Here is a 24,452-nt window from a genome sequence, read left to right on the forward strand (position 1 = left end):
TTGCTGATTGCACTCCCAACATGCAGCCTAACATGTTCCCTGTCTCCTATACTTGGCCATACGCATGGTCAGATCTAGAGCCTTGAGTATATAAGATCATGTACTTCCATCATAAGGCACATTATTTCTGGTTGTCTCCTTTTTTTGTGATGTTAGTGGCTATTGAAGACCATGGCCTAGATCCATTACTACAGGCAAACTTTTTTAGAGAGCGCCAGACAAAAATATATACGTTAGGCTTTACGGGATATGTCTCTGTCACAACTGCTCAACTCTGCGATTGTAGCCTGAAAACAGCCAAAACAATATGCAAACAATAAGCATGATGATGTCCCAATTTAGCTTTATTCACAAAAACAGGCATTGGGCCAAGTTGGCCTCTGGGTTCTAGTCTGCTGATTCCTACCTTATCCAAATATATATGATAGTTTTAGAAAACCAATACTAATATTAATTCAAACAATAGGATTACTAAAAACAGTTTAAGATTTCTTTGCCAGTGTTTTTGTCATTAGGACATATTCTACTAAGACTATTCAGACAAATACTGTGTTTCAAGTCTCATGAAGTAATTCCTCCATGTGTAGTAATGCTACCAACTCCAGAGACAAGATTATTTCTTTCATTTTGTTCTTAGATTTTAGGGATTTCCTTCCTTTGTCTTATTTTATGATTTTGAGAAACATTGAGAATGTTCTAAAGTCAAATATATAAAACAAAGTATATTTGGAGAGTCTAGCTTCTGTTCCTACCCCTCCATGTTGTTCTTTGTTCTTGATTGGATCACATGGGAAGCCTACTTATAGGTAACCATTTTTTAAGTTGTTATGGTATAGTCCTTCTATTTAACAAAATTTTAAGCAAATACACACATCTGTTTCTGGAATAAATGGTGGTACACAACATACCATTTTATTCACCTTTTTTTCATATAACAATATATCCTGGACATGTTTTTTTTTTTTTTTAATTTTTTTTTTTTTAAGATTTTATTTATTTTATTTGAAAGGCAGAGATTCAAGTAGGCAGAGAGGCAGGCAGAGAGAGAGGAGGAAGCAGGCTCCCCGCTGAGCAGAGAGCCTGATGCGGGGCTCGATCCCAGGACTCTGAGACCATGACCTGAGCCGAAGGCAGAGGCTTTAACCCACTGAGCCACCCAGGCGCCCCCCTGGATATGTTATTGTTATATATATGTCATATACAACAATATATCCTGGATATAACAATATATCACCCCATGGTTGGATGTAGAAATACCCTGCTTTCCTTTTTATAGCTCATAGTGCTCCATTGTGTGGATGGGCCAGAGTTGATTCAACCAGTTCTTTAGTGCTCTACATTTGGCTCATTTTCAGTTGAGTGAAAACAATCATTTAAATCACAGGAACAACAAAGTCCAACAGACAAATAGATGTGTAAATTTAAAATGATTCTAATGTTCCAATGATTTCTGATTTACAGGAGGAGGAAAAGACATGAAATGAATCCAGATTTCAGCCGACAATCACATGATAAGAAACATAAATTGCAGGACAGATCTAAGCTAAGAAAAGCACAGTCACTGGTAAGTATTGCTTATAAAAGCTTCCACACCATAACGTTTATGAAAATTGCTGGATTGCTAATTCTATTTGTGAAATGAAATTTGTTGTTGTTGTTTTTTAACAAGAATCATCAAGTGGTCGTTTTAAATTCTGGTCTCTGACTGACAAGCTGTGTGACCTTGAAGGCATCCTTTACTTAATTTCTCTAAGTCTCTATTTTTAATTTTTTAAAAAATATTTTATGTATTTATTTGACACAGAGAGAGAGATCACAAGTAGGCAGAGAGGCAGGCAGAGAGAGAGGAAGGGAAGCAGGTTCCCTGCTGAGCAGAGAGCCCGATGCAAGGCTCAATCCCAGGACCCTGGGACCATGACCCAAGCAGAAGGCAGAGGCTTTAACCCACTGAGACACCCAGGTGCCCCTCTAAGCCTCTATTTTTTTTTAAATTTTTTATTTCAGTATAGTTGACACACAGTGTTACATTGGTTTCAGGTGCATGACGTCGTGATTCCTCATCTCTAGACATTATGCTGTGCTCACCTCAGGTGTAGCTACCATCTGTCACCACACAACACTATCATAATATCAGTGACTATATTCCTTATGCACTCCCTTTTATTCCCATGAGACTCTAAGTCTCTACTTCTCTTATCTGTTAAAAAAACAAAAACAAAAACTGGATGAACTGAAGTGTATGGATCTGCTCTGAAAAGTAGATAATATAATGGGTACATTGTTATCATTGGTTCTTTCTTCTGCTATGAGTCTTTAGGGGTGGGGGGAAGGATAGGCTATAGAAATTTCTTTATATAAATTACTTACCTATAGGGACACCTGGGTGTCTCAGTGGGTTAAGTGCCTATCTTCGGCACAGGTCACGATCCCGGGGTCCTCAGATTGAGTGCTGCATCCCTGTATCGGGCTCCCTGCTCAGCAGGGAGTCGGCTTCTCCCTCCCCCTCCCCCTGCTCATGCTCTCTCTCTCACTCACTCCCTCTCTCTCAAATAAATAAATAAAATCTTAAAAAAACAAAACTTACCTCTAGAGTGCAGGTTCCACTTACCTGAGAAAGAAAAGGTGTACCTTCCTTCGCTGTGCTGCTACCAGTGGAGCATGACTATAAAAGCTCATTTCAAGTCACTGCAGAAAAAATGAGTGAGGAACTTGTCTTACCTTAATTAAAAAAAAAAAAAGCTTACCGACTACCTCATAAAGTCGGTGACTGGGGAGCATTATTATTTCATGGCGGAGTTTTCCAGATTGTGATTCTGTACCTGCAGGGGGCTCCCTCTCAGCCCATAGGGGAGTCTTTGGAGCAAAGTAGACAGGAGTAAGGGTGGAATAAAGAGGTCGTTTCGGTAGTGAAGATCTAGAAAGAAGCTGAGGATACACACTCAAGGAAAATTAATATAAAATGGATGTCAGTTGGGAGAGGAATAAGTATGTACTCATGAATAAATCACTGTTATAGCTCAGCTTTAAAGCTCTATTACTTTCTGTTTAAATGTATTTTCAAGTGTTATGTTTCCAAAAAAAGAGAGCTTTTTAAAAAATGAGCTTTTTTAAAAATAGGGCAGTCTGTATTCTGAGGGGCCAATTTTGTTGGACTGGATGAGGCTTATCATAGACATATGTACAGATGCCCAAGGGAATGGAGCTGCTTAAAACAGAGCAGTAAAATTGTCAGTGAAAACCATTAATTGAGCAGAATAACTTTATGAGGCTTATCACACGGGCCATTTAGGCATGCTTCTGCCTGATTTCCTGGCCCCTATTAGGCCAGGAGTAGCAGAGAAATCCAGGGGAGAGCTGGGAATTTAAAGGACGATAAAAGTTGATGGTTGATGTATGCTTACAAATTATCAGCACAGTCAAACATTTCTCTGGCTGAGAACACAAAACAAAATCAAAGGCTAAACAGAAGCCTTCCCCAGGGGCTTTTGATATTAACCATCTGTCACACACTTAGAAGGGCTTGCTTAAGTTAAAAAAAATTCCTTATATTTCTAAACTTTAAAAGTTGTGCTCAGTAAGGCTGGAAGGGAAACTGGAGCAAATTAAACAATGATGGAGAACAATGAACCCATTAATAAAATGAAGTGTGCACTTGGATTGATCTACTGGGGTTGTTTATGTAAATATACTAATTATCATCACTATTTATGCTTAGCGGTTTGGATCAGGAGCATATAGCATAATTGAAGCCTCCAGAAGTGCGCTAGGATCCTTCTGTCGGTATTGCTGCCTTGTGACAAGCCTGGCCCTGTTGGGTGGGCCACGAGTGGCTCAGGCCCAGTCTTCACATGGTGGCAGTTTGCCCTCACTGTGGGCCACCCAACTCAGAGGAAATAAGCAACCTTCTCAGTGATACAAGGTGGTGGTGAAAATTTGGAAATGCTGGATGTGGGGATCTGAAAGAAGAAGAAACAGGCTTTGAGGAAAGGCAGTTAGAGGACAGAAGGAGAGAAGGGAGTAAAACTCTTGAGAATTGCCACTGTAGAGAGAGAGGGTGGTGGACACAGCCCGGTACAGTTGCAACGGAGAGAACCCTCTGTTCGTTCGATGGAAAGTTCTCACATCATTTAGATATGCATACGCCTGAAGGTTTCAAGAGGAACTAGGGAAACAGGTGAGCAGGCAGCACTCAGGCGAGCACATGATAGAGGTAAGGATAAGAAGGACAGACAGACAAAGCTGCTCGAAGGTCTCTGAGGCCTGAACACTGAGCATTCCTTTCCCCTGTAAGGAAAAAATATTTGGGAGCTTGGAGAAGGCAGAGCTTTGTAAAGTGGAAGGATTGGAACAGAAAAAAAGTACAGGAGAGTTAAGAGTACAGAGAATATCCCTTGAGCCATCTCTCCAGGACTGTGGCTATCGGGCCAGTGAGACCCACCTAATTCACTTTTTGCCTACCATGACTTACAGCTTTCAAATATGAGTGACGCCTCCAAAAAGAAAAACCTGCTTAGGGAAACAATTTTGAACCCAAATAGTGAGCTTGTGATGTTTTCTATTATTTAATGGCCTTGAGTTTTCAAGACCCAAAGGGCACCTGGTTTCCTCTTAAGGCTTTCAATTCTTTTTTTTTTTTTTTTTTTTAATTTATTTATTTGACAGAGAGAGATCACAAGTAGACAGAGAGAGAGGAGGGAGCAAGCTCCCCGCCAAACATAGAGCCCAATGTGGGACTTGATCCCAGGACCCTGGGATCATGACCTGAGCCAAAGGCAGATGCTTTAACCCCAACGAGCCACCCAGGTGCCCCAAGGCTTTCAATTCTAAAGCTGCCTCTTTACAGCTGCTTCATTTACCCACCTTTGATGGGAATCACTGATAGAAGATGCAAAGAAAGCCTAGATCTGATCACTAATGCTTTCTGATTTTGAAGACCAATTATTAAAAATTAGATAAATATTAAGAAATGTCCGTTACAATTAGTTATGATAATAAAATTCCATACCGAACAAAACAAAAAATAGCAACACTACCACAGTACAGTGAGTACTGCTATTGTTATTAAACTTCAGAAATTTTCCTGTCATGTATAAAGACGTGTTTTTTTTTGTTTTGTTTTGTTTTGTTTTAAATCTTAACAGCCAGACCTGAAGTGCCTGTTCGGGAAGGGGAAGGATTGAGCTGTCTCCTTGGGGGAAAGCCTCCTTGATGAGTTTGTGGGGAGGGATGCCACCTTGAGGGCTTGGATGCTACAGACACCTGGAGAGAGGGGTGAAAACCTGCTCTGCAGGAGATTAGAGGAAGTTTGTTGTTTCTGCTACTGCATGGGAAGGGGGTGGGGGGCACAGCAGAGAGGTGGTAGAGAGAGAGCGAGCCAGGAGAGAAGCTCAGGCAGGTAGGGGAGCAGGGCCAGGATCCATTCCGATTGAATTTATTTGCTGTTGCTTGGGTGTCAACCCTGCCTTCCATCTCTACAGTAAATTCTCAATTTCCACATGAAAGCAAGATCTCAAAAGTCTTGAAGTCCAGAAAAACAAAATTCTCCAGGACCATTCATAAAAACCCAAGGGTGGGCTTTGGACTTCCTGGGCCGTGGAGGTACATTCTGAGGACCCCAGCCGACATCTTGTTTCCTATAATTTTTCCTTTTTTCTTCTTCCTACCAAGTTAAGTATAAAACCTGAAATCCCTTTTCTTTTTTTTAAAGATTTTACTTATTTATTTGACAGAGATCACAAGTAGGCAGAGAGGCAGGCAGAGAGAGAGAGGAGGAAGCAGGCTCCCCACCAAGCAGAGAGCCCGATGCGGAGCTTGATCCCAGGACCCTGGGATCATGACCAGAGCCAAAGGCAGAGGCTTTAACCCACTGAGCCACCCAGGTGCCCCAACCTGAAATCCCTTTATCTCACATTCAGCTGTTACTTGGAGAGGAGAAGTCATCACTTTCTAGGTTCTGATTTGGCCTCAGATGTCAAAAAGCTTGCCTTTTCACATTTACCTAAATACAAGTAACAAAAGTCTCAGATTGCCTGTTTACTTTCACTGTTTTTTTTTTTTTTTAAGATTTTATTTATTTGATAGACAGAGATCATGAATACTCAGTAGGCAGAGAGGCGCTCCCAGGACCCTGGGATCATGACCTGAGCCAAAGGCAGAGGCTTAACTGAGTCACCCAGGTGCCCCTGCTCTAACTTCTTTTGATAAGACCTTACCTTTTTCTGTGCTCTGTGAATTCCAGCCTCTGCACTTAACCTTCTTCAACACCTTCCAAGATAACTTGATTCTTAGTGCTCTGGTTTTTTAAATGCTTCTGCAAGCTTTCTCACCTTTTTCTTTTTTCCCCTCTCTGAGTCAGAAGAGGAGGAAAAAAGAATGTGCCCCAAAGTGATACCTGATTTTTGTCATGGGAAGAACTTGGTTTAAGAATCGGGCACCTGGGGCACCTGGGTGGCTCAGTGGGTTAAAGCCTCTGCCTTCGGCTCGGGTCAGGGAGAGGACAGGAAGGGACTGTGGGGTCCCACAAATCCAGACTGTAGCCTGGAATGGACTTTTAAGATATTGTAATCCCAACTCTCATTTCTTTCTTCTTCGTCGTCGTCTTCTTCTTCTTTTTTAAAGAGGTCCTGGGATCTAAGCCCTGAGTCGGGCTCTCTGCTCAGCAGGGAGCCTGCTTCCTCCTCTCTCTCTGCCTGCCTTTCTGCCTCCTTGTGATCTCTGTCGGTCAAATAAATAAATATTAAAAAAAAAAAAAAAAAAAGAATCGGGCACCTGGGGCACCTGGGTGACTCAGTGGGTTAAAGCCTCTGCTTTCGGCTCCGGTCGTGGTGGGGTCGAGCCCCGCATCGGGCTCTCTGCTCAGCAGGGAGCCTGCTTCCCTTCCTCTCTCTGCCTGCTCTCTGCCTACTTGTGATCTACTGTCAAATAAATAAATAAAATCTTAAAAAAAAAAAAAAAAAAGAATCGGGCAACCCAGAGTTCTGGCCTCTGCTCTACAATTAACTAGCAGTCACTCCACCTATAATTCTTCATTTTCCCATTTATGAAGTGAGAGTTGCGGGGCACCTGGATGGCTCAGTTGGTTAAGTGACTGCCTTTGGCTCAGGTCATGATCCCAGGTTCCTGCGATCAAGCCCCACACATTGGGCTCCCTGCTCAACGGGAAGCCTGCTTCTCCTTCTCCCACTCTCCCTGCTTGTGTTCTCTCTTTCTGTGTGTGCCTCTATCTTTAAAAAAGAAGAAGAAGAAGAAGAAAGAAATGAGAGTTGGGATTACAATATCTTAAAAGTCCATTCCAGGCTACAGTCTGGATTTGTGGGACCCCACAGTCCCTTCCTGTCCTCTCCCTGATCTCTTCTGATACCTGAGGGACACAGCTGTGGTTAATGTGACTTTACATAGAATACCAGAAAGAATTTATCATACTGATGATCAATCAATCAAAACTGGTTTCTGTCTATCTTTTTCTTGGAGCTTTAGAAAATACAGTCGATTCTAACAAGATTATTTATGAAACAAATGTACGCTTGGTTTCCTGTGGGCGATCTTTAGTAGATTTCTTTCAAATTCTTTACTTCCCCAGGTATTTGTTTTATAGCATCTATTTGGTTTGGATGTGCAGAACTAGAAATCTCTATAGGAGAGACTTTTCATCTTTTAGCTCAGGCAGAGAAATTCCCAAGAATTCCATCTGGAATGCAGAGTAAGAAAGAACGTGGGCTTTGCCATCGGACAGACTTGCACTCTTTCAACTAAATGGTGTGACTTGGGATAAGTTACTAAACCTTTTGGAGCCTCCATTTCTTCAACTGTGAAATGGGACTAATGATAACTCCCTTGCAGGATTGTGATTTGGGCCATTTATTAACCCGGAGGTTCTGTCTCCTCATCTATAAAAAAGGGAGTTAGGAATGATACTAACCTCACAGGGTTGGGAGGAGGGCTGTAAAGCATTTAGGTTAGTGCCAGGCTCAAAGAAGCATTCGGTAAATAGTAGCTAGTATGGGGGGTAATAACATTGGGCTAGATCAAAATCCCACGAGGTCAGCACCTGAGGCTACAGGAGAGAGAGGAGGTAAGAAGCTGTAGGCAGCCAGGGTAGGGGTTGGTTGGGGGTGGGGAGCTGGGCAGGAGGCTCTAGCCTATGGAATAAGCTTTTCTTTCGTTCTTTCTTTCTTTCTTTCTTTTTTTTAGATTTTATTTATTTATTTGACAGACAGAGATCACAAGTAGGCAGAGAGAAAGGAGGAAGCAGGCTCCGCACTGAGCAGAGAGCCAGATGCGGGGGCTCCATCCCAGGACCCTGAGATCATGACCTGAGCCGAAGGCAGAGGCTTTAACCCACTGAGCCACCCAGGCGCCCTTAAGCTTCTCTTTCTTGCTTTTACTCTTGCTTCCCCTCAGTTTTCTTTATCTTTCTCTGTCTTTTCTTTCTCTCGTGCTTTCCAAGGTATGAAAAATGGTTGCATCCATAGCTGTATATTGAAGTGTGAGCCACATATTTTTATTTTCCTGCTTGGTCTCCGTACACTCTTGTGCCTGCCCATAGTTCATGCATTCACTCCTCATCCTTGTTAGGTTTCATAATCCCACGCTTTCCTGGACAGCGAGTGTGTGTTGAACTCCATGCTGCCAATTCCGTGCCTCCTGTACTCCATCGCCTGCTAATTACAATATTGGTTGCTGTTACTTTTTGATACCTAAGAGAAGAAAGGGCCTGATGGCTGAGAATCCTGGGGGCAGAGTGAACTCTCAGGCAGGACCACTACTTAGAGTCTTTGCATTTATCCTTTGCCTCTAAGAGAGCATAGTTTTCTTGTTCTGTCTTGTTATCTCTTGTTGTATGATGCTATGCGTAATAAATTACCCTAGCATTTCCAACAGGAGTGACTTGACCTGCTTCTCTTTCGCTGAATGTTTAGATGGCAACATAAGGCCTACCTGCTCTTAAGAGTTACAGACAAAATATCTGACACAAATTGGCTTCTCTTTAGGATCAGCCAGAAGAGAGGAACCGTGTTTGTGAGTTCTGGAGTATTATTAGTTATGACAGAGATTTAATCACTGCTACTACTGGGGTTTTAAAAATATATGTATGTGGGCTGCCTAGCTGGCTCAGTACGTAGAGCATGGGATTCTTGATCTCAGGGTTGTGAGTTCAAGCTTTGGGCCTAGGGCTTGCTAAATAAATACATAAATAAATAAGTAAATGGGTGTGTGTATAACATTTAACAATACAGTTTTTCACCACAAACTACGGTAGAAGCCAGTTCTCTAAGACATGGCTGTTTTGCAATTCAAGTTCACCATCATTGCTGACAAATAACCATCGGAACTCTATGGCCTGTGTGCATTTGGCAACACATCCCTAACTTCACTTGGGAGGCCTAAGGGTGCCGTCACACAGTCTTGGTTTGAAATTTCCAAACTCTGCCTGGGGTTGCTTAGCCTTCCTCCACAGCTCACAGCTTGACCCCGAGGTTTTAAAAAGATAAACCAACCGCAAAGACGGGCCTGTGTCTTCTTTAAAACTCTGTTGATGATTTCTCCCTAACAGCTTCCCTCTGTGTCTCATGGAAGCAGAGTGAGCAGGGGAACACCCCTTCCACAGTGTTGACCAAAGCAGTGTGGACCACATGGGTGTGCGCAGCAATCTGGAATCCTAAGCAGACAAGAGGACAGCAGGGATCCTCCTCACAGAATCCTGGATGGAAAAATCCAGGCAGCAGCTCCATCCTAGAGGTTAAGCAAGCACTGAGTGGAAGCCAGGATGAGCAGTCATTCGTTGTAGACTTCCTTCCCAGAAGGAAACCCCTCTAGGTGGGCACTCCTCAGCCACCTTTTCTATCCTCTGAGCCTTCATCCCCACCAATGACCCTTACTTATGGCTTAGTCCCCATCCTAGGCTGAGACAATTTATAGAAATTAGTTGAAGTTGTGTTTATATGACTAAAACAACACGTCTTTTTTTTTTTTTTTTTTTTTGACACAGAGAGAGAGAGAGAGAGAACAAGCAGGGGGAGCCACAGAGGGAAGGGGAGAAGCGGGCTCCCTGCTCCGGGGCTCGATCCCAGAACTCTGGGATCATGACCTGAGCCGAAGGCAGACAGTTAACCAACTGAGCCACCCAGGTGCCCAGACAAACACTTCTGATCTTAGGATTTTCAAACACAGTATTTCATATTTATACATAGTATTACCATGTTACTCTTGAACTGAGTGTCATGAAGTGTTGAGGGTAAATTTTTAAAAGGGTAAGATCTCCTACAAAATGAAGATTATCACCTTCTTTACTGTTCTTTACCATATCACAGGCTCGAGATGATTACATGAAATAATAAATATCACCCGAGTGGCTCAATTGGCTAAGCATCCAACTCTTGATCTCCGTTCAGGTCTTGATCTTGGTCATGCGTTCAAGCCCTGCGTTGGGCTCCACACTGGACATGGAGCCTAAAAGTAAAAATTAATTAATTAATTAATTAATTAAGATTTTTTTAAAAGAAATAATAAATGTATGACACTTAGCACAATGCCCAGGAGCCAGATATTTGCGAGTGGTGGTGGGGTGATAGTTTCAGAAGAGTGTTTGGCACACTACAGGGGCTATTATTTTTTTAAAAAATATTTTTATTTATTTATTTGATAGAGATCACAAGTAGGCAGAGAGGCAGGCAAAGAGAGAGGGGGAAGCAGGCTCCCCACCGAGCAGAGAGCCTGACGCAGGACTCGATCCGAGGACTCCAAGATCATGACCAGAGCTGAAGGCTGTGGCCCAACCCAGTGAGCCACCCAGGTGCCCCTACAGGGGCTATCATTATTGTTACTGTATTTCTCTGCTTTCCATATCCACATATTCTTTTATCTAATCGATTCTCTCATGTGATCCCTGGGTTTATCCAATGGTGTTGTTTGTGTCAGTGATCGTTTGCAAATTTTTGCAAGTAATGTGCATGGAGAGCCAGAAAATAAAATTCAGTTGGAGAGTGACAGACACAGGGATATATTCAAGCTGGTATCCAAAGTTGTTCCTGGGTGACAGCCCTTCTTGGGCCTTCCTTTGCCTCCTGTAGGGTCCTACTCTTTCTTGGGACACTCAGCCTCAATAGCCTCTCCCCATTCTCACTCCTCTGTGCCCAATACAATGACCATCCAACCTGAAGATAGGAGTTTTCTATCCCCAATTCAATATCCACTTGCAAAGTGGTTTTAGCTGCTGCCCTAAAATGAAAGAGGAGGAATTACTGGCATGTTTATTCATCTATCCCACAAGTATTTTACAGGTGCAAGAGTGGATGCTAGGAATACAACCATAACAAGATACAGTCCCTGCCTTCCGCATGCTTACAGGCTGGAGAGGGGGGCAGCTTCCAGTTAAGGAATGGTAACTCCTGGGTATCTGGGTTGGGTAATTGTGTTCATGCTCACACCACCCACCACTGAGACTGGAAATGAGGCAGGACATGCTAGGTGTGAGGTACCTGTGAACCACAAGTATATGCATTCGGAAGAGAGTTAAGTTTATGAGCCAAGAGCTCAGGAGGGACAGTGGGGTGAGAGATAGAATCCAGCAACTGAAGATGTGGGCATTGATTGCCTAGGAAGTGGGCCAAGAACAGAACCCTGGAGAATTCTGTTGTATAAAGGATGGCCTTCTATTTCTCTTCTACGTCTTTCCATTTAAAGACATGCTAACAAGACTTGGAGATATTATTGGGTAAATATCTAGAAAAAGAACAGTAAGAGGGCCCCTGGCTGGCTCAGTTGGTAGAGCACATGGCGACTCTTGACCTCGGGGTTGTAGGTTCAAGCCCCACGTTGGGTGTAAAGATTACTTAAAAATAAAATCTCTAAAAGAAAAAAAACCCAGCAAGTTCAATCAGTGAGAAAAATATATTTATTTTTAAGTTTTTATTTATTTGTGTATTTGTTTGTTTAGAGAGCACATGAGCAGGGTGAGGGGAGTTGGGGGGGGGGTGGAAAAAGACTCTCAAGTAGACTGTGTGACCATGGAGCCCAACATGGGGCTCCATGCCACAACCCCGAGATCATGACCTGAGCTGAAATCCAGTCAGATGCTTACCTGACTGAGCCACCCAGTCACCCTGAGAATAATATATTGAAATTATAGATGATGGTCCCTGGCTTCCAACAGTTTGACTTACGATTTTTTCAGCTTCGTGGTGGAGCAAAAGCAGTACACATTCATTAGCAACCATACAATGAGTTTTGGACTTTGAGCTTTTCCCAGGCTAGCGACATGCAGTGTGACACTCTTGTGGTGCTGGTCAGGGCCAGCAGTCAGCCCTCAGTCACCAGGATAAGCATCTGAAACACTTAGCAACCATCTGGGTCTCACTTTCAGTGCAGTATTCAGTACATTACAGGAGCTATGCCACACTTATCATAAAACGGGCTTTGTGGAGGCACCTGGGTGGCTCAGTGGGTTAAGCCTGTGCCTTCAGCTCCCAGGACCCTGGGATCAAGCCCTGAATCGGGCTCTCTGCTCATCGGGGAGCCTGCTCTCCGCCCCCCACCCCGCCTGCCTCTCTGCCTCCTTGTGATTTCTGTCAAATAAATAAATAAAACCTTTATTAAAAACAAACAAACAAACAAAACAGGCTTTGGGTTCGATGCCAGTGCGAGTGTTCTGAGCGTGTCTGTAGGCCAGGCTGCGCCAGAACGGTCAGAAGAGTAGGTGTTTTAATGCTTTTTTCGACTTACAGTATTTTCCACTCATGATGTCTTCATCGGGACATAACCCCATTGTAAGTTGAGAAAGATCTGTAGCTGATTCCATCTCTCTTCACGGGAACAGGGTGAGGAAAAGCTATAGCAGGTGGACCTGCACAGAAATAGAGATGATTTATAACAACACTGTAAGAGCGACTCCATCCTATAGGGCTGTATGCAGAGGCGTGATCATGGAGGCATGATCAATTATTAAATCCATTTCTAGTCCCTCCTCCCCGCTCCGGAGGACAGTGAGTGGGGCTGAAAATTCTAAGCTTCTAATCAGGACTTGGTCTTTCTGGTAACCAGCCCCCATCTAGGAGCCTGTCCAGAGTCACCTCAACAGGACAAAAGATGCTCCTAAGTGCTCTTATCACTCAGGAAATTACAAGGGTTTGAGCTCTGTGCCGGGAACATGAGACCAAGACCAATATGTGCTTTTCTATTATCTCATACTCAGTGTTGGTATAAAAGAAATTCCCAGTTATTTCAACCAGATCATCAGATACTTTAGATCAAAATCCAAGACTGTCAGGTTTATATCCTTTAGGTAACTTCCGCATGTTCCCCCTTAAATCTTAGTTTTTCTCTTGTGATGATGGACATTAAAGTCTTAAAATGAAGAGGGTCTGTGCATTTGTTTTCAGAGACAGAAAGAAAGGGTTGTAAGGAGACCATGTTCCCAGAGCCGATCTTGGAGGGAAGAAAAACCCAACAGTCTCAATAGGTGGTGACAGTTAGCAGGGGTGGGGGGCGGGGTGGGGAGGGTGGGAGCAGTGGGGGGGCTGGAGCTTGGGGGCCAATCCTTGCAACCTGCCTTGGCTAAAAAAAGGAGAGCTTGAGAGGAGCCTGCCTCAGCATGTGAACTCCCCCACCACCACCCAGGGGGACTAGGAGAAAGGGGTTCCTCAAATGCAGTGATAAATCAGCTTTGCAGAGTAATAGGATTAAATTCAAAACTGTTACAGGTGAGGTGTGACTAGCCTGTTCTTGTATCCCAGAGAGCTAGGCCTTTTCTTCATTCAGCAGGTATTATTCTGTTTTCATTGTTACTAAAATAGCACAAAGCAACACCTCTATTTGTTCTCTTACCTTATGTTGATCTTAGAACAACACCGAAAATGCTTACCCTAGTTGGTCTTAAAACTTAACACTGGAAGCTTCAAAGGAGGGAAGATTATTTGCTCCCATTTCCTGCCCTTTTTCCTCTCCAATTCTAACAACTTGCTACATTTAATCCCAGCTTTGCTTACCTTTTCCCCAGAAAAATCATCAGCGAGCATGTGTAGGCAGACACCCGTAGATTCACTGAAGTGTCAGAGGCCAGCTTTGCTCTCAGGGAGTTTGCAGTCTTGTCCGGGGGTAAATAATTACGGCCAGAAGTGAATATGAATGTCCAAGAACATGGGAATGGGAGCACAGAGGTCTCGCTAATAATGGCTGCAAGAATCCAGCTGAGGCAGAAATCCCGGAGGGTTCGGCACCTGGGTGGCTCAGTCAGTGAAGTGTCTGCCTTTGGCTCAGGTCCTGATCCCAGAGTCCTGGGACTGAGTCCCACAGGGGCTCCCTACTCAGTGGGGAGTCTGCTCTTCCCTCTGTCTCTCTGCGTCTTCCCCCGCTTGCAGTCTCTCTCAAATAAATAAATAAAATCTTTTAAAAATAAAAAAAGAAAGAAAGAAATCCCTGATGGTCAAGACACTCCAGCTTCTTGGAGAAGGAAGATCTCGAAGGACAGGTTAGATTTAGAGAAGGAATAGAGTATGTGAGGCAAGATTGTGGGGCACCTTTGTGGACTAACGAGGGACCCTGTTCCCTGGCCGAGAGGACAGGAGACAGTAGTCATTGGCTGAAGCAGTTTCTGATTCAGTGAAAGTCTCAGGTAGGATTTCCCCAGATTAACAGAAACCCTGTGTGTGAGAAATGTACCCAGCAGAGCATGAGAGAGATGTGACAAGAGTTCTGACAGCTCTGGATGTGGAGTCGTGGGGCGGGGATTGTGTTCAGGGCGGGTGACAGGGTCTGTACATGTGCCCTGTCTCCTTCTCACTCTCTGCACAGTAGGGGCCAACGTAAGAGGAACCTCGTGAGAGTCTGTCGCTCGTGCTCCCAGCAGGCTCAGCTCGTGTTCTTGCTTTCTCTTGTTCTCTCCTCCTCTCCCTCTTCCCTTGCCCGCTCGCGGCCAGATGTCCCGGAGAAATCCTTTCTCACTGTGAGTTTTGGTTGGAATGTCAACCTGTGACATTTGCCTTTTTAGAGCGAATTGTGTGCATGCACAGATTAGTAGTGAGTGTAAAACAACGGGAGCTCTCCCAGAGCTCACCTGGCCTGAGAGCCTCGTGTCTCCAGGCATGGCTCTGACGCCTTCCTGCTCTGTGAACTTGGGCTGGCAAGTAAACTGGCCTGGTCTGCTCTCCAGTTTCTTTGATTTGTAAAACAGAGATGCTAATACTTCCCTACTTGCCTGCTGGAATTTCCTTGAGGTTCACATGAAATTACGGTTGTGAGAGCACTTTGGAGGCTAACAGACTGATTCTTAGCTCAAAGTGAAGATTGCATGGGGGTTAGGGGTTGGTGACATTGGGAGGTCTCAATAAATCCCATCCAGCCCTAGCATTTGAAGAAAGCTGTCTTACATCATTAAAATAAGTTTCGTTATATAGCTTCCTGTCTGGTGTTTTCAGGGCTGTTCCTGGAATGATCTCTTTTTCCTCCCTAGATATCCCTAAGTGCAGAACCCAGCACCGCTCTCCGAGTTCCTGCTCATCTCGCCTGGTCTCTTCACTGGTGGGCAGGGCTCCAGGCCACCGAAGCTGACACAAAGGTCCTCATGCAACCTCTTCAGAGGCACCCTGGGCTTCAGGCATTATCCGGCCAGGCTCCAGAGCCGAAGTCAATTTAAAAACATGAAAGACATGACAAAGTGATAGACATGACAAAGTGCTCTACCCATTGGAGAGATGTTACTTGGGTCCTCTATTAGAAACTTTCAGCTTAGGTACCTGCTTGGGAAAGGGAGTCCTACAGTATTTCAGTAAAAGGTAATCATGGCAGAAGTGCTGATGTGGTTACAAACTTAGAGACAGATGTGAGGATAGGTACCATGAGGTGGATAAAGGGACCAGGATAGCAACAGTGGTAATATTGGGTGTACAGGGCCGGGTCCCAGAAAGATGCAGACAGCCGACTCCCAAGGCTAGTTGAATTGTTTAATGGGGGGCTGTTTACCATGGTGTCTCGTTGGCTGGAGCTGCCATCACCCAGTACCCCTGCCTTCATCTGGTCCAGCTGCTATAACGAAAATACCGTAGATGGGTGGATTACAAACAACGGACATTTATTTTCTCATAGCTCTGGAAGCTGGGAACTTTAAGGTCGAGATGTTGGCCGGGTTGGTTATTTCTGAGGCCTCTCTTCTTGGCTTGCGGGTGGCTACCTTCTCCTGTCTTCATATGGTCTTTGTTCTGGGTGGTCTGTGTCCTCATCTCCTCTTACTTACAAGGATACACATTAGATCAGATTAGAGCCTGTCCATATGACCTCATTTAACCTTAATTACCTCTCTGAAAACCCTAGCTCCAAAGACAGTCCGGTTCCGAGGTCCTGGGGGTTAAGGCTTCAATATAGGAATTTGGGTGGGAGGTTGGGGGGAGTGGGACACAATTCAGCCTACAAACAACACGGAAGGGAGTGTTAAGAGCATCAAGATGAGATGGTGAACCACCTAGGAACTGGTGACAGTGGAAGCCTTTGTCAGCCTGTGGCCTGAAGAGGCAGAAAGGAAAGGGCCTGTTGTTCCTAGAACCCAGTGAGAGCTGTAGCCACAGGAGAGGGGCCACCCACCAGGCTGTATGCTCTGTGGTGAAGGAACACAGTCATTGTGGAAAACAAGGCCTAGCAGGGAAGGAAGAGGGCGAAGACCCAAGCCATCTCTCTCCACACCCCTCTACACTCCTAACAGCACTTGGCTTTGGTCAAACCCATCCAGAAGTCCAAGAACAAAGGAGCCTGGGAAGAAATGTATCCAGGAGTGGGTGGGAGGGGTATTACATGAGTGGGACTGTGAGGAATAGCAGCACAATGGAGGCAATGTAAAAATTTCCAAAGAAGGAATTAGAATTAATGTTCAAGCAATGTAAATGGGCCTCAAAGAGTCATTGGAAAGCAGGAAATGTTACTTGGCTGCAAAAATATTAGTCAGATCTTCTAGGGGCGCCTGGGTGGCTCAGGGGGTTAAGCCGCTGCCTTCGGCTCAGGTCATGATCTCAGGGTCCTGGGATGGAGTCCCCCATCGGGCTCTCTGCTCAGCAGGGAGCCTGCTTCCTCCTCTCTCTCTCTGCCTGCCTCTCTGCCTACTTGTGATCTCTGTCTGTCAAATAAATAAATAAATAAATCTTTAAAAAAAAAAAATTAGTCAGATCTTCTAAACTAAACCACCTTCTCATGTAACCATTTCAAGGTCCAGAAGTTACCATTCTAGGAAAATGGTATTTTTTACTTATTTACCTAAGTAAAGCAGAATGATAGAAAACCAAATGTTTGTCTATCACGTAATGTTGAACACTCGTGATCTTGTGTTCCATACTGTAATATACATACATAATATACATGTAACATGTAATATATATGTATATGTTACATGTATATTATATACATCACACACACACACTCTTGTTTTTGAGGTTCAAAATGGTGGCCTGGAAAGATGGCGCAGGTTACAGAGGTTTGGATGCCCAAATGATTGGTATAGGACAAAACACAACCAACTTATAATTGATTAGTTTGCACCACCCAAGGTGATACTAACGCATGACTCCGAGGCAGAGAAGAAAAAAAATCCCATACCCAAGATGAGACCTGGTGTTCTTCCCATGGTTAGAGCAGATGGCTCTCGGTTAAGATTTCCTCTTCCAGAAGGTGGAGGCCTCGTGCTCAGCCCTCAGAGCCAGGGGAACTGTGCTGCTGGGGTGGCCTACAGCTCCCGGATTCTGTACTGCTTTGTCCCAGTGAACCCCCTGGGTGATGTCAGGATCCAGTCACACCATGGACCTCTGTTGGAATGGGCCAGCCTGGAGTATGTCCCCATCTCTTCTGAAATAAACCAGAATCTTTTGGGGCAAGGACACATCAAGAGAAAGAAGGGCTTGTCTAGTACAAGTGGCTCCCTCTTGTCTTAAGCTGTATTTGGGTTATCTATTCCTATAAAACAAACCACCCCAAAACTTGGCTACTTACAACAACACTCTGTTATTCCCCTCATAAATGTGCAGTTTGGGAGGGGCCTGGGGAAGAGCTTGTCTCTGATCCACACAACATCCTCTGGGTCCTCCTGACAGAGGGCTGGGAGATCCAATTCCAAGATGGTGTAGGGACATGGCTGGGAAGTGCGTGTGAGCCCTTCATTGGGTGTTCAGCCAGGGCTGAGGGCAGGGCCCCCTGTTCCTCTTCTTTGGGGCTGGGGTTCTTGTAGCATGGGGACTGGGTTTGAAGGATGAGCATCCCGAGAGAGACAGGTGGACTCTGAATCACCTCTTTTGTCCTCGCCTTGCAAGTCTTACAGTGTCACTCCATTATCCCCTGGTGACCACAGACGCTTATCCAGTTTTAAGCAGAGCAGGCATAGACGTGGGAGAGCTGCGAGGTTCTGGAAGAACGCGTGGGATGGGAAATATAATTAGGCCCATTTGGGAATAGACTGTCTGCTTCAGGATGGTTCCCTAGGTGACCCTTACCCATCACTGGTCACAGCGTAGTTACATGAACTAGGCTGAGCCTCTGTCTTAGCCTGCTTGGCCTGCTGTAACAAACACCACAGGCTGGGGGGCTTAAAGAGCAGACATTTATTTTCTCACAGCTCTGGAGGCTGGAAGTCAAAGATCAAGGTGTTGGCAGGGTTGGCATCTGGTGAGATCTCTCTTTTGGGGTTGCCCTTTCTCTGTGTGCTCACATGGCCTTTCCTTGGTACCTGTGGAGAGAGAGAGAGAGAGAGAATGAGGTTTCCCTGGACAGATCCTATCTGATCAGGAGACCACCCTTATGGCCTAATTTAACCAACCTACCTTCCTTCCTATCTTCCTTCCTTCCTTCGTGGCCTCATCTCCATATACAGGCTCTCTAGGGGTTCAACATATGAATTTGCGTGGGGACACCAGCATTCAATCTGTAACATTCCCCACAATGATATGAATTAGATGACAACTGAGAAATATAAATTTATATTGATATTCCTTAATTCAAGAAAACTTTAATTTATCGAACTCCAACCTAGTGCCAGACTCTGCTAGGCTCTGGGAATACAGGTAGGAGAAAAATAAACTTCCTGCCCTTAATGGGTCTATAACCCTGGGAGAGACAACGCAGCCATTAAAATGGGGCAGGGGGCGCCTGGGTGGCTCAGTGGGTTAAAGCCTCTGCCTTCAGCTCAGGTCATGATCTCAGGGTCCTGGGATCGAGCCCCGCATCGGGCTCTCTGCTCAGTAGGGAGCCTGCTTCCTCCTCTCTGTCTGCCTGCCTCTCTGCCTACTTGTGATCTGTCTGTCAAATAAATAAAATCTTTTTTAAATAAATAAGTTAATTAATTAAATAAAATGGGGCAGGAGCTGCAAGGAGCACAGGCTGTGACATGTGGCAGCTTTGGGAGGGGATGAATAAAACTCTCCATTCGGAGCTGCACTGGGGATGTCCAAGCAGAAACAGAGGATGCGTGGTACTGAGGAGTAAATACGAGGCAGGACAGAGGAGGGGAAGCATTCAGGAAAAAGCAATAGACCATGCGGAGACCCAAGGCAAAAACTAGGGTGACCGCCATCCTGATTTGTCCAGGGCTGGCCCACTCTTAGCACTAAAGTCCCACATCAAGAACTCTTCAGTCACTTTGCTTTATTCATGGAGAGAGTTCAATGCAGCCAGCACACCGGGGGGCAGGGTGGGGGTGCAGCAGGGCTGGTGAGAGAGAAAGCTGAAAACGTGGGCAGGATTCCAAACAAGAACCAAGCCACGCTAAGGAATTTAGACTTTATCTTGCGAGAAGCTGAGCAATCAGTAAGTGATCTTACCCATGGGAGTGGCTGGCTAAGACTTAGATGTAGAAAGAGCTCTATCTGCTGGATAATTAAGAAGAAGAACTGTTCTGCAGTCCTGTCAAGAAGCCCTAGAGGACTTCCAGGGACGAGACTGTGGCGATTTAAAATAATGCAGGGAGGGGCGCCTGGGTGGCTCAGTGGGTTAAAGCATCTGCCTTCGGCTCAGGTCATGATCCCAGCATCCTGGGATCAAGCCCCGCACTGGGCTTTCTGCTCAGCAGGGAGCCTGCTTCCCTTCCTCTCTCTGCCTGCCTCTCTGCCTACTTGTGATCTCTGTCTGTCAAATAAATAAATAAAACCTTTAAAAACAATAAAATAAAATAATGTGGGGAGATGGAGAGAGAGGATTTGGACTAGGTTAAGGAGAAGCAACAGAACTTGGAAATACAGAGAAGGGGAGCTGAGAGACCAGAATTCAAGAATGACTCCCCGGTATCTGGCTTGGGCAGCTGCAAAAAGTATTGACAAGGGATTCAGATGGTTTGGAAAGCCTTCCCCATGCCACCCTACACAAGAATACCAGCAAAGCCGCTCTTCTGCCTCCCATACATCTCCTGTTGACCTAGAAATTCTGGGTTATTGTACCACTGGCCTGGAAGTCTCAGCCACAGCCACAGCCACTAGACTTACAGGAACAGAAGGAGGCTAGGGGTAAGAGAAGGAAGAATATGGGCATTAATTACACTCAATACTTCTAAGCGACTTAAGTCCTCTACCGTATTCAATTTTTGCAAGAATCCTTCGAGGTGGGCAGGTTGTTATCCTCATTTCACAGATGCAGAATTGGGGGCAAAGTAGGCACCAGGCACCACGGTGGCACCAGGGGCCACAGCTACAAGCAGGCAAAGGGCGGGCTTTAAACCCAGATGTGTTTGAGCATAAAGAACTGTTCTTTTTTAATGAACACGAGTTTCTACCTGATTGGATATTTCGCACATCTTCTGCCCTGCCTTGATTCCATCCTCCTTCAGTGTTGAAGGATGAAGACCAGGAGAAGGAACCTCTCCACTCTAAGAAGCCAGCTGATGGTTGCTTCCAGGAACAAGGATGGTGAGAGAGCTTCTTAATCCTTCATAACTGGTCCCCAAACTTGTTATACATGCAAAAACCCTAGAGCCAGAGGACCTACGGTAATTATCTTTGTGAGCATCAGGGCCAGGGGAAGCTATGAAGACAGTGTGTCCCAGTCAACAGCCTATTTAGGGAAGAAGGAAGTGTCCAGAGATGGACGTCAAGAGGTAGGGAACTAGGGGAAGGACACAAAAGGGAAGAAAGGAACCCGTGATGACTTTCCAGGGCCTCCCTCCCAGAGAGAGGTGAGTTTGTCTAAACCTCACGGGGCCTCTGCAGACCTAACAGCCGGAACCCTATGGCCCCTACATGGGGTTTGTCCTCCCAGTCCAGGGACATCCCGTACCTGGAGCCTTAAGAGAAACTCCAGTGCCAACCTCAGCTCCTTCTTAACCAGCGATGCGTACATTCTGATATGAATCTTGGCTTATCTCCTGCGAGATTTTAACCTTTCTGTATTCACGTAATAATCTATCCATTTTGCTTCTAGTCTTCTATTGTTATTTCTGAACATATTTTACTCTCCCCAACTCCCATCCCCACTCGCCTTCTAGACTGGGAATTCTTCAGAGGATCCCATTTTCACTCACTCTGTACTTCCACATTTTCTTTTATGCAGGAGGGGCATAACTGGAGTTTGCTGTCACTGGAATGTCATCAGAAGGTCTGAAATGAAAAAAAGAAAAAAAAAGGTCTGAAACGTTCATTTCTCAGCCAGCTTCTTTATCCACTGACACTGACACAGAGTGGACACAAGAGGGCGCTCCTTCCCCTCTAGCGCAGTCCAGGGAGCTGCTCCTTTTCTGCCTCTTTCAGTCCCTTGAATAAAATTCAGACAGGACTGACATCAATGAAAGCATATTTTTATTACCATTGGGGAGAGGTTTGGGGCAATTCCGGATATTTACACAGACACCCTTAAGGATATATGTATTCAGCTCAGGTCTTTGATTTCATTTGAATCAAACAGATACCAACAATGTCAGTTTTGGAAGAACTTAAAGTCTAAGGAAGAAACATGTGTTTTAAAAAGTAACCTAAAAAAATAAAAAAATAAAAATAAATAAAAAGTAACCTACCACTTTACACCCATTAGGATGGCTATTGTCAAAGCACAGATAACAAGTGTTGGCAAGGTTATGGAGAAATCGTAACCTTTGTGCATTTGTTGGTGAGGTTTTCAAATGACAGATGTTATTGGAAAATTAAACCTAGGATGACCTTATGACCCAGCAATTCAGGTGTAAACCCCAAAGAACTAAGAACAGGGCCTCCATGAGATACTGGTCTATGCATGTTCACAGCAGTATTATTTATAATAGCCAAAAGGTAGAAGCAACACAAGTCTCCACTGACAGATGAATGGATAAACAAAGTGTGGTTTAGATCTCCTGGAATATTCTTCCGCCTTAGAAAGGAAGGAAATTCTGACACAGGCTACAACATGGATGAACCTTGAGGACATCACGCTAAAGGAAAGAAGCCAGCCTGGCTGGCTCAGTCGGCAGAGCATGAATCTTTTGATCTTGGGGTTGTGGGTTTGAGCCCCAGGTTGGGTGTGGAGATTACTTTAAAAAAATAAATAAATAAAATCTTAAAAAAAAAAAACAAAGAGGCCAGTCTCAAAGGATAAATACTGCATGATTCCACTTATATGAGGTACCTCAAGTAGTCAAATTCAAAGAGATAGAATAAAGGTTTACAGAGGCTGTGGGAGGGGGGAAATGGGGAGTCAGTACTTAGTGGGTACGCAGTTTCCTTTCTGTTTAGGAAGATGGGTGATGGTGACGTTTGCACAACGGTGTGAATGTACTTAATGCCGCTGAATTTTACACTTAGAGGTGGTTAAAATTGGGGACGCCCGGGTGGCTCAGTCAGTTAAGAGCCTGCCTTCGGCTCAGGTCATGATTTCAGGGTCCTGGGATTGAGCCCCATGTCGTTAGCAGAGAGTTTGCTTCTCCCCCTGCCTGCTGCTCCCCCTGCTTATGTTCCCTCTCTCAGACAAAGAAAATAAAAATATTTTTTTAAAATGGTTAAAACTAGGGGTACCTGGGTGGCTCAGTAGGTTAAGCCTCTGCCTTGGGCTCAGGTCATGATCTCCGGGTCCTGGGATCGAGTCCCACACTGGACTCTGCTCAGCGGGGAGCCTGCTTCCCTCTCTCTCTGCCTGCCTCTCTGCCTACTTGTGATCTCTCTCTGCCAAATAAATAAAATCTTTTAAAAAAAAGTCTAAAGTGGTCAAAATTGAAAAAAAAGTGGTTAAAATAGTAAATCTTATGTATATTTTACCACACCAAAATGAATAAAGGGGGAAAAAACCAAAATGTATAGTTATCATAGAGGCAAATATGAAGATGGAGCCACTGCTACATGGGAGACAGGCTGGGAAAAATTATCATCAGGGGTAAGTAAAAGTGATCTGGGTCTTAAAGGTATAGTGGATAAGGCAAGGTTAAGTTTTTAGGCTCCAATTGTCTCTTCTACACCCTTTCTCTCCAAGCTTTTTGGGGTGCCAGGGTGGCTCAGTCATTAGGCATGGCCTTTGGCTCAGGTCATGATCCTGGGGTCCTGGGGTCAAGTCCCACATCGGGCTCCCTGCTTAGGCGAGAGCCTGCTTCTCCTTCTCCTGCTCTCTCTGCTGTGTTCCCTCTCTCGTTGCCTCTCTGTCAAATAAATAAAATCTTAAAAAAAAAAAAAAGCTTATTCTTTTTTTCTATATTTTGTTTATTTCCCATGATTTAGCTTCTCTAGCCCCTGCCCTGGTTTTATCAGAATCCAGATTTTTTTTTTTTAGTACGTGATAGATTACAGTGCCCTTTCTCCTCCACTATTAACACAGTTGACCCTTTAAACAATCTCCTGAGACAAACATGGAAGACACTACTATCACCAGTATACAGATGAAGATCCCAATATTCACCAATGGTAACGGTCCTGACCAAGGTGTTCGAGTTAATACGGAGCCAGGCAGGAACTAGATTTGTACTTCCTTTCCCTGTCATTGGTTCTACATACTACGTGGCCTCCCCTATTATCTTCATCCACACTGGAGTCAACTACTATCAGCAGCCCCACCCTGACCTTGGCTTTTCTTCCTATGGCTTTCCAATCAGTAGGCTTCATTCCCTCTCCTCGTGTCTCACACCCTCACCAATCTTAGCATCCCAGCTGATAAATATCCTAATTTCTTCCTGCTTTCTACTTGTATCAGAAATAAACCACCTTGGGGTGCCTGCCTTCAGCTGAGGTCATGATCGTGGGGGGCGGGGGGGGTCCCTGCTCAGTGGGGAGTCTGCTTCTCCTCCACCCCTGGCCCCTGCTTGCATTCTAATAAATAAAATCCTTTATTAAAAAAAAAAAAGGTAATCTGACCCAGCCTTGTTGCTCTCCTACATTTCATTAAACACTCCAGCAAGTTACACATATATTTTCCTCAGTTCAATATCTACTCTCCTTGCATCAGGAAATCTGGTCTCAGCCTTAACCTCCTGGCAATTGCCTTCTCACAGTGTCTTAGTCTGTTTGCACTGCTAAAACAAAATATCATAGATCCGGTGGCTTATAAACAACAGA

The 24,452-nt window shown here is 44.7% G+C and overlaps 1 protein-coding gene across 8 annotated transcripts in view; it reads left to right on the forward strand.

The window, feature by feature from the left end:
• The window catches only part of FBXO16 (F-box protein 16), a 52,095-nt gene extending 29,742 nt beyond the window's left edge, over nt 1–22,353 (forward strand). For 2 of the 8 annotated variants that reach the window (XR_004283128.1, XR_004283131.1), the window contains exons 7-9: nt 1,462–1,564; nt 15,446–15,767; nt 20,780–22,353. Coding sequence is in view for 4 of the 8 variants with exons in the window: in XM_032332305.1 (XP_032188196.1) it covers nt 1,462–1,564; nt 15,446–15,628 (286 nt within the window). In the remaining 4 variants the exon portion in view is untranslated. Of the gene's footprint in view, nt 1–1,461; nt 1,565–14,912; nt 14,939–15,445; nt 16,125–20,779 lie in introns of those variants that run through there. The other 6 variants (XR_004283129.1, XR_004283130.1, XM_032332308.1 and 3 more) reach the window with 6 other exon arrangements.
• Nucleotides 22,354–24,452: the final 2,099 nt, after the last annotated feature.

This window comes from Mustela erminea, chromosome 2, assembly GCF_009829155.1.
Source record: "Mustela erminea isolate mMusErm1 chromosome 2, mMusErm1.Pri, whole genome shotgun sequence".
Classification (NCBI taxonomy): Eukaryota; Metazoa; Chordata; class Mammalia; order Carnivora; family Mustelidae; genus Mustela; species Mustela erminea.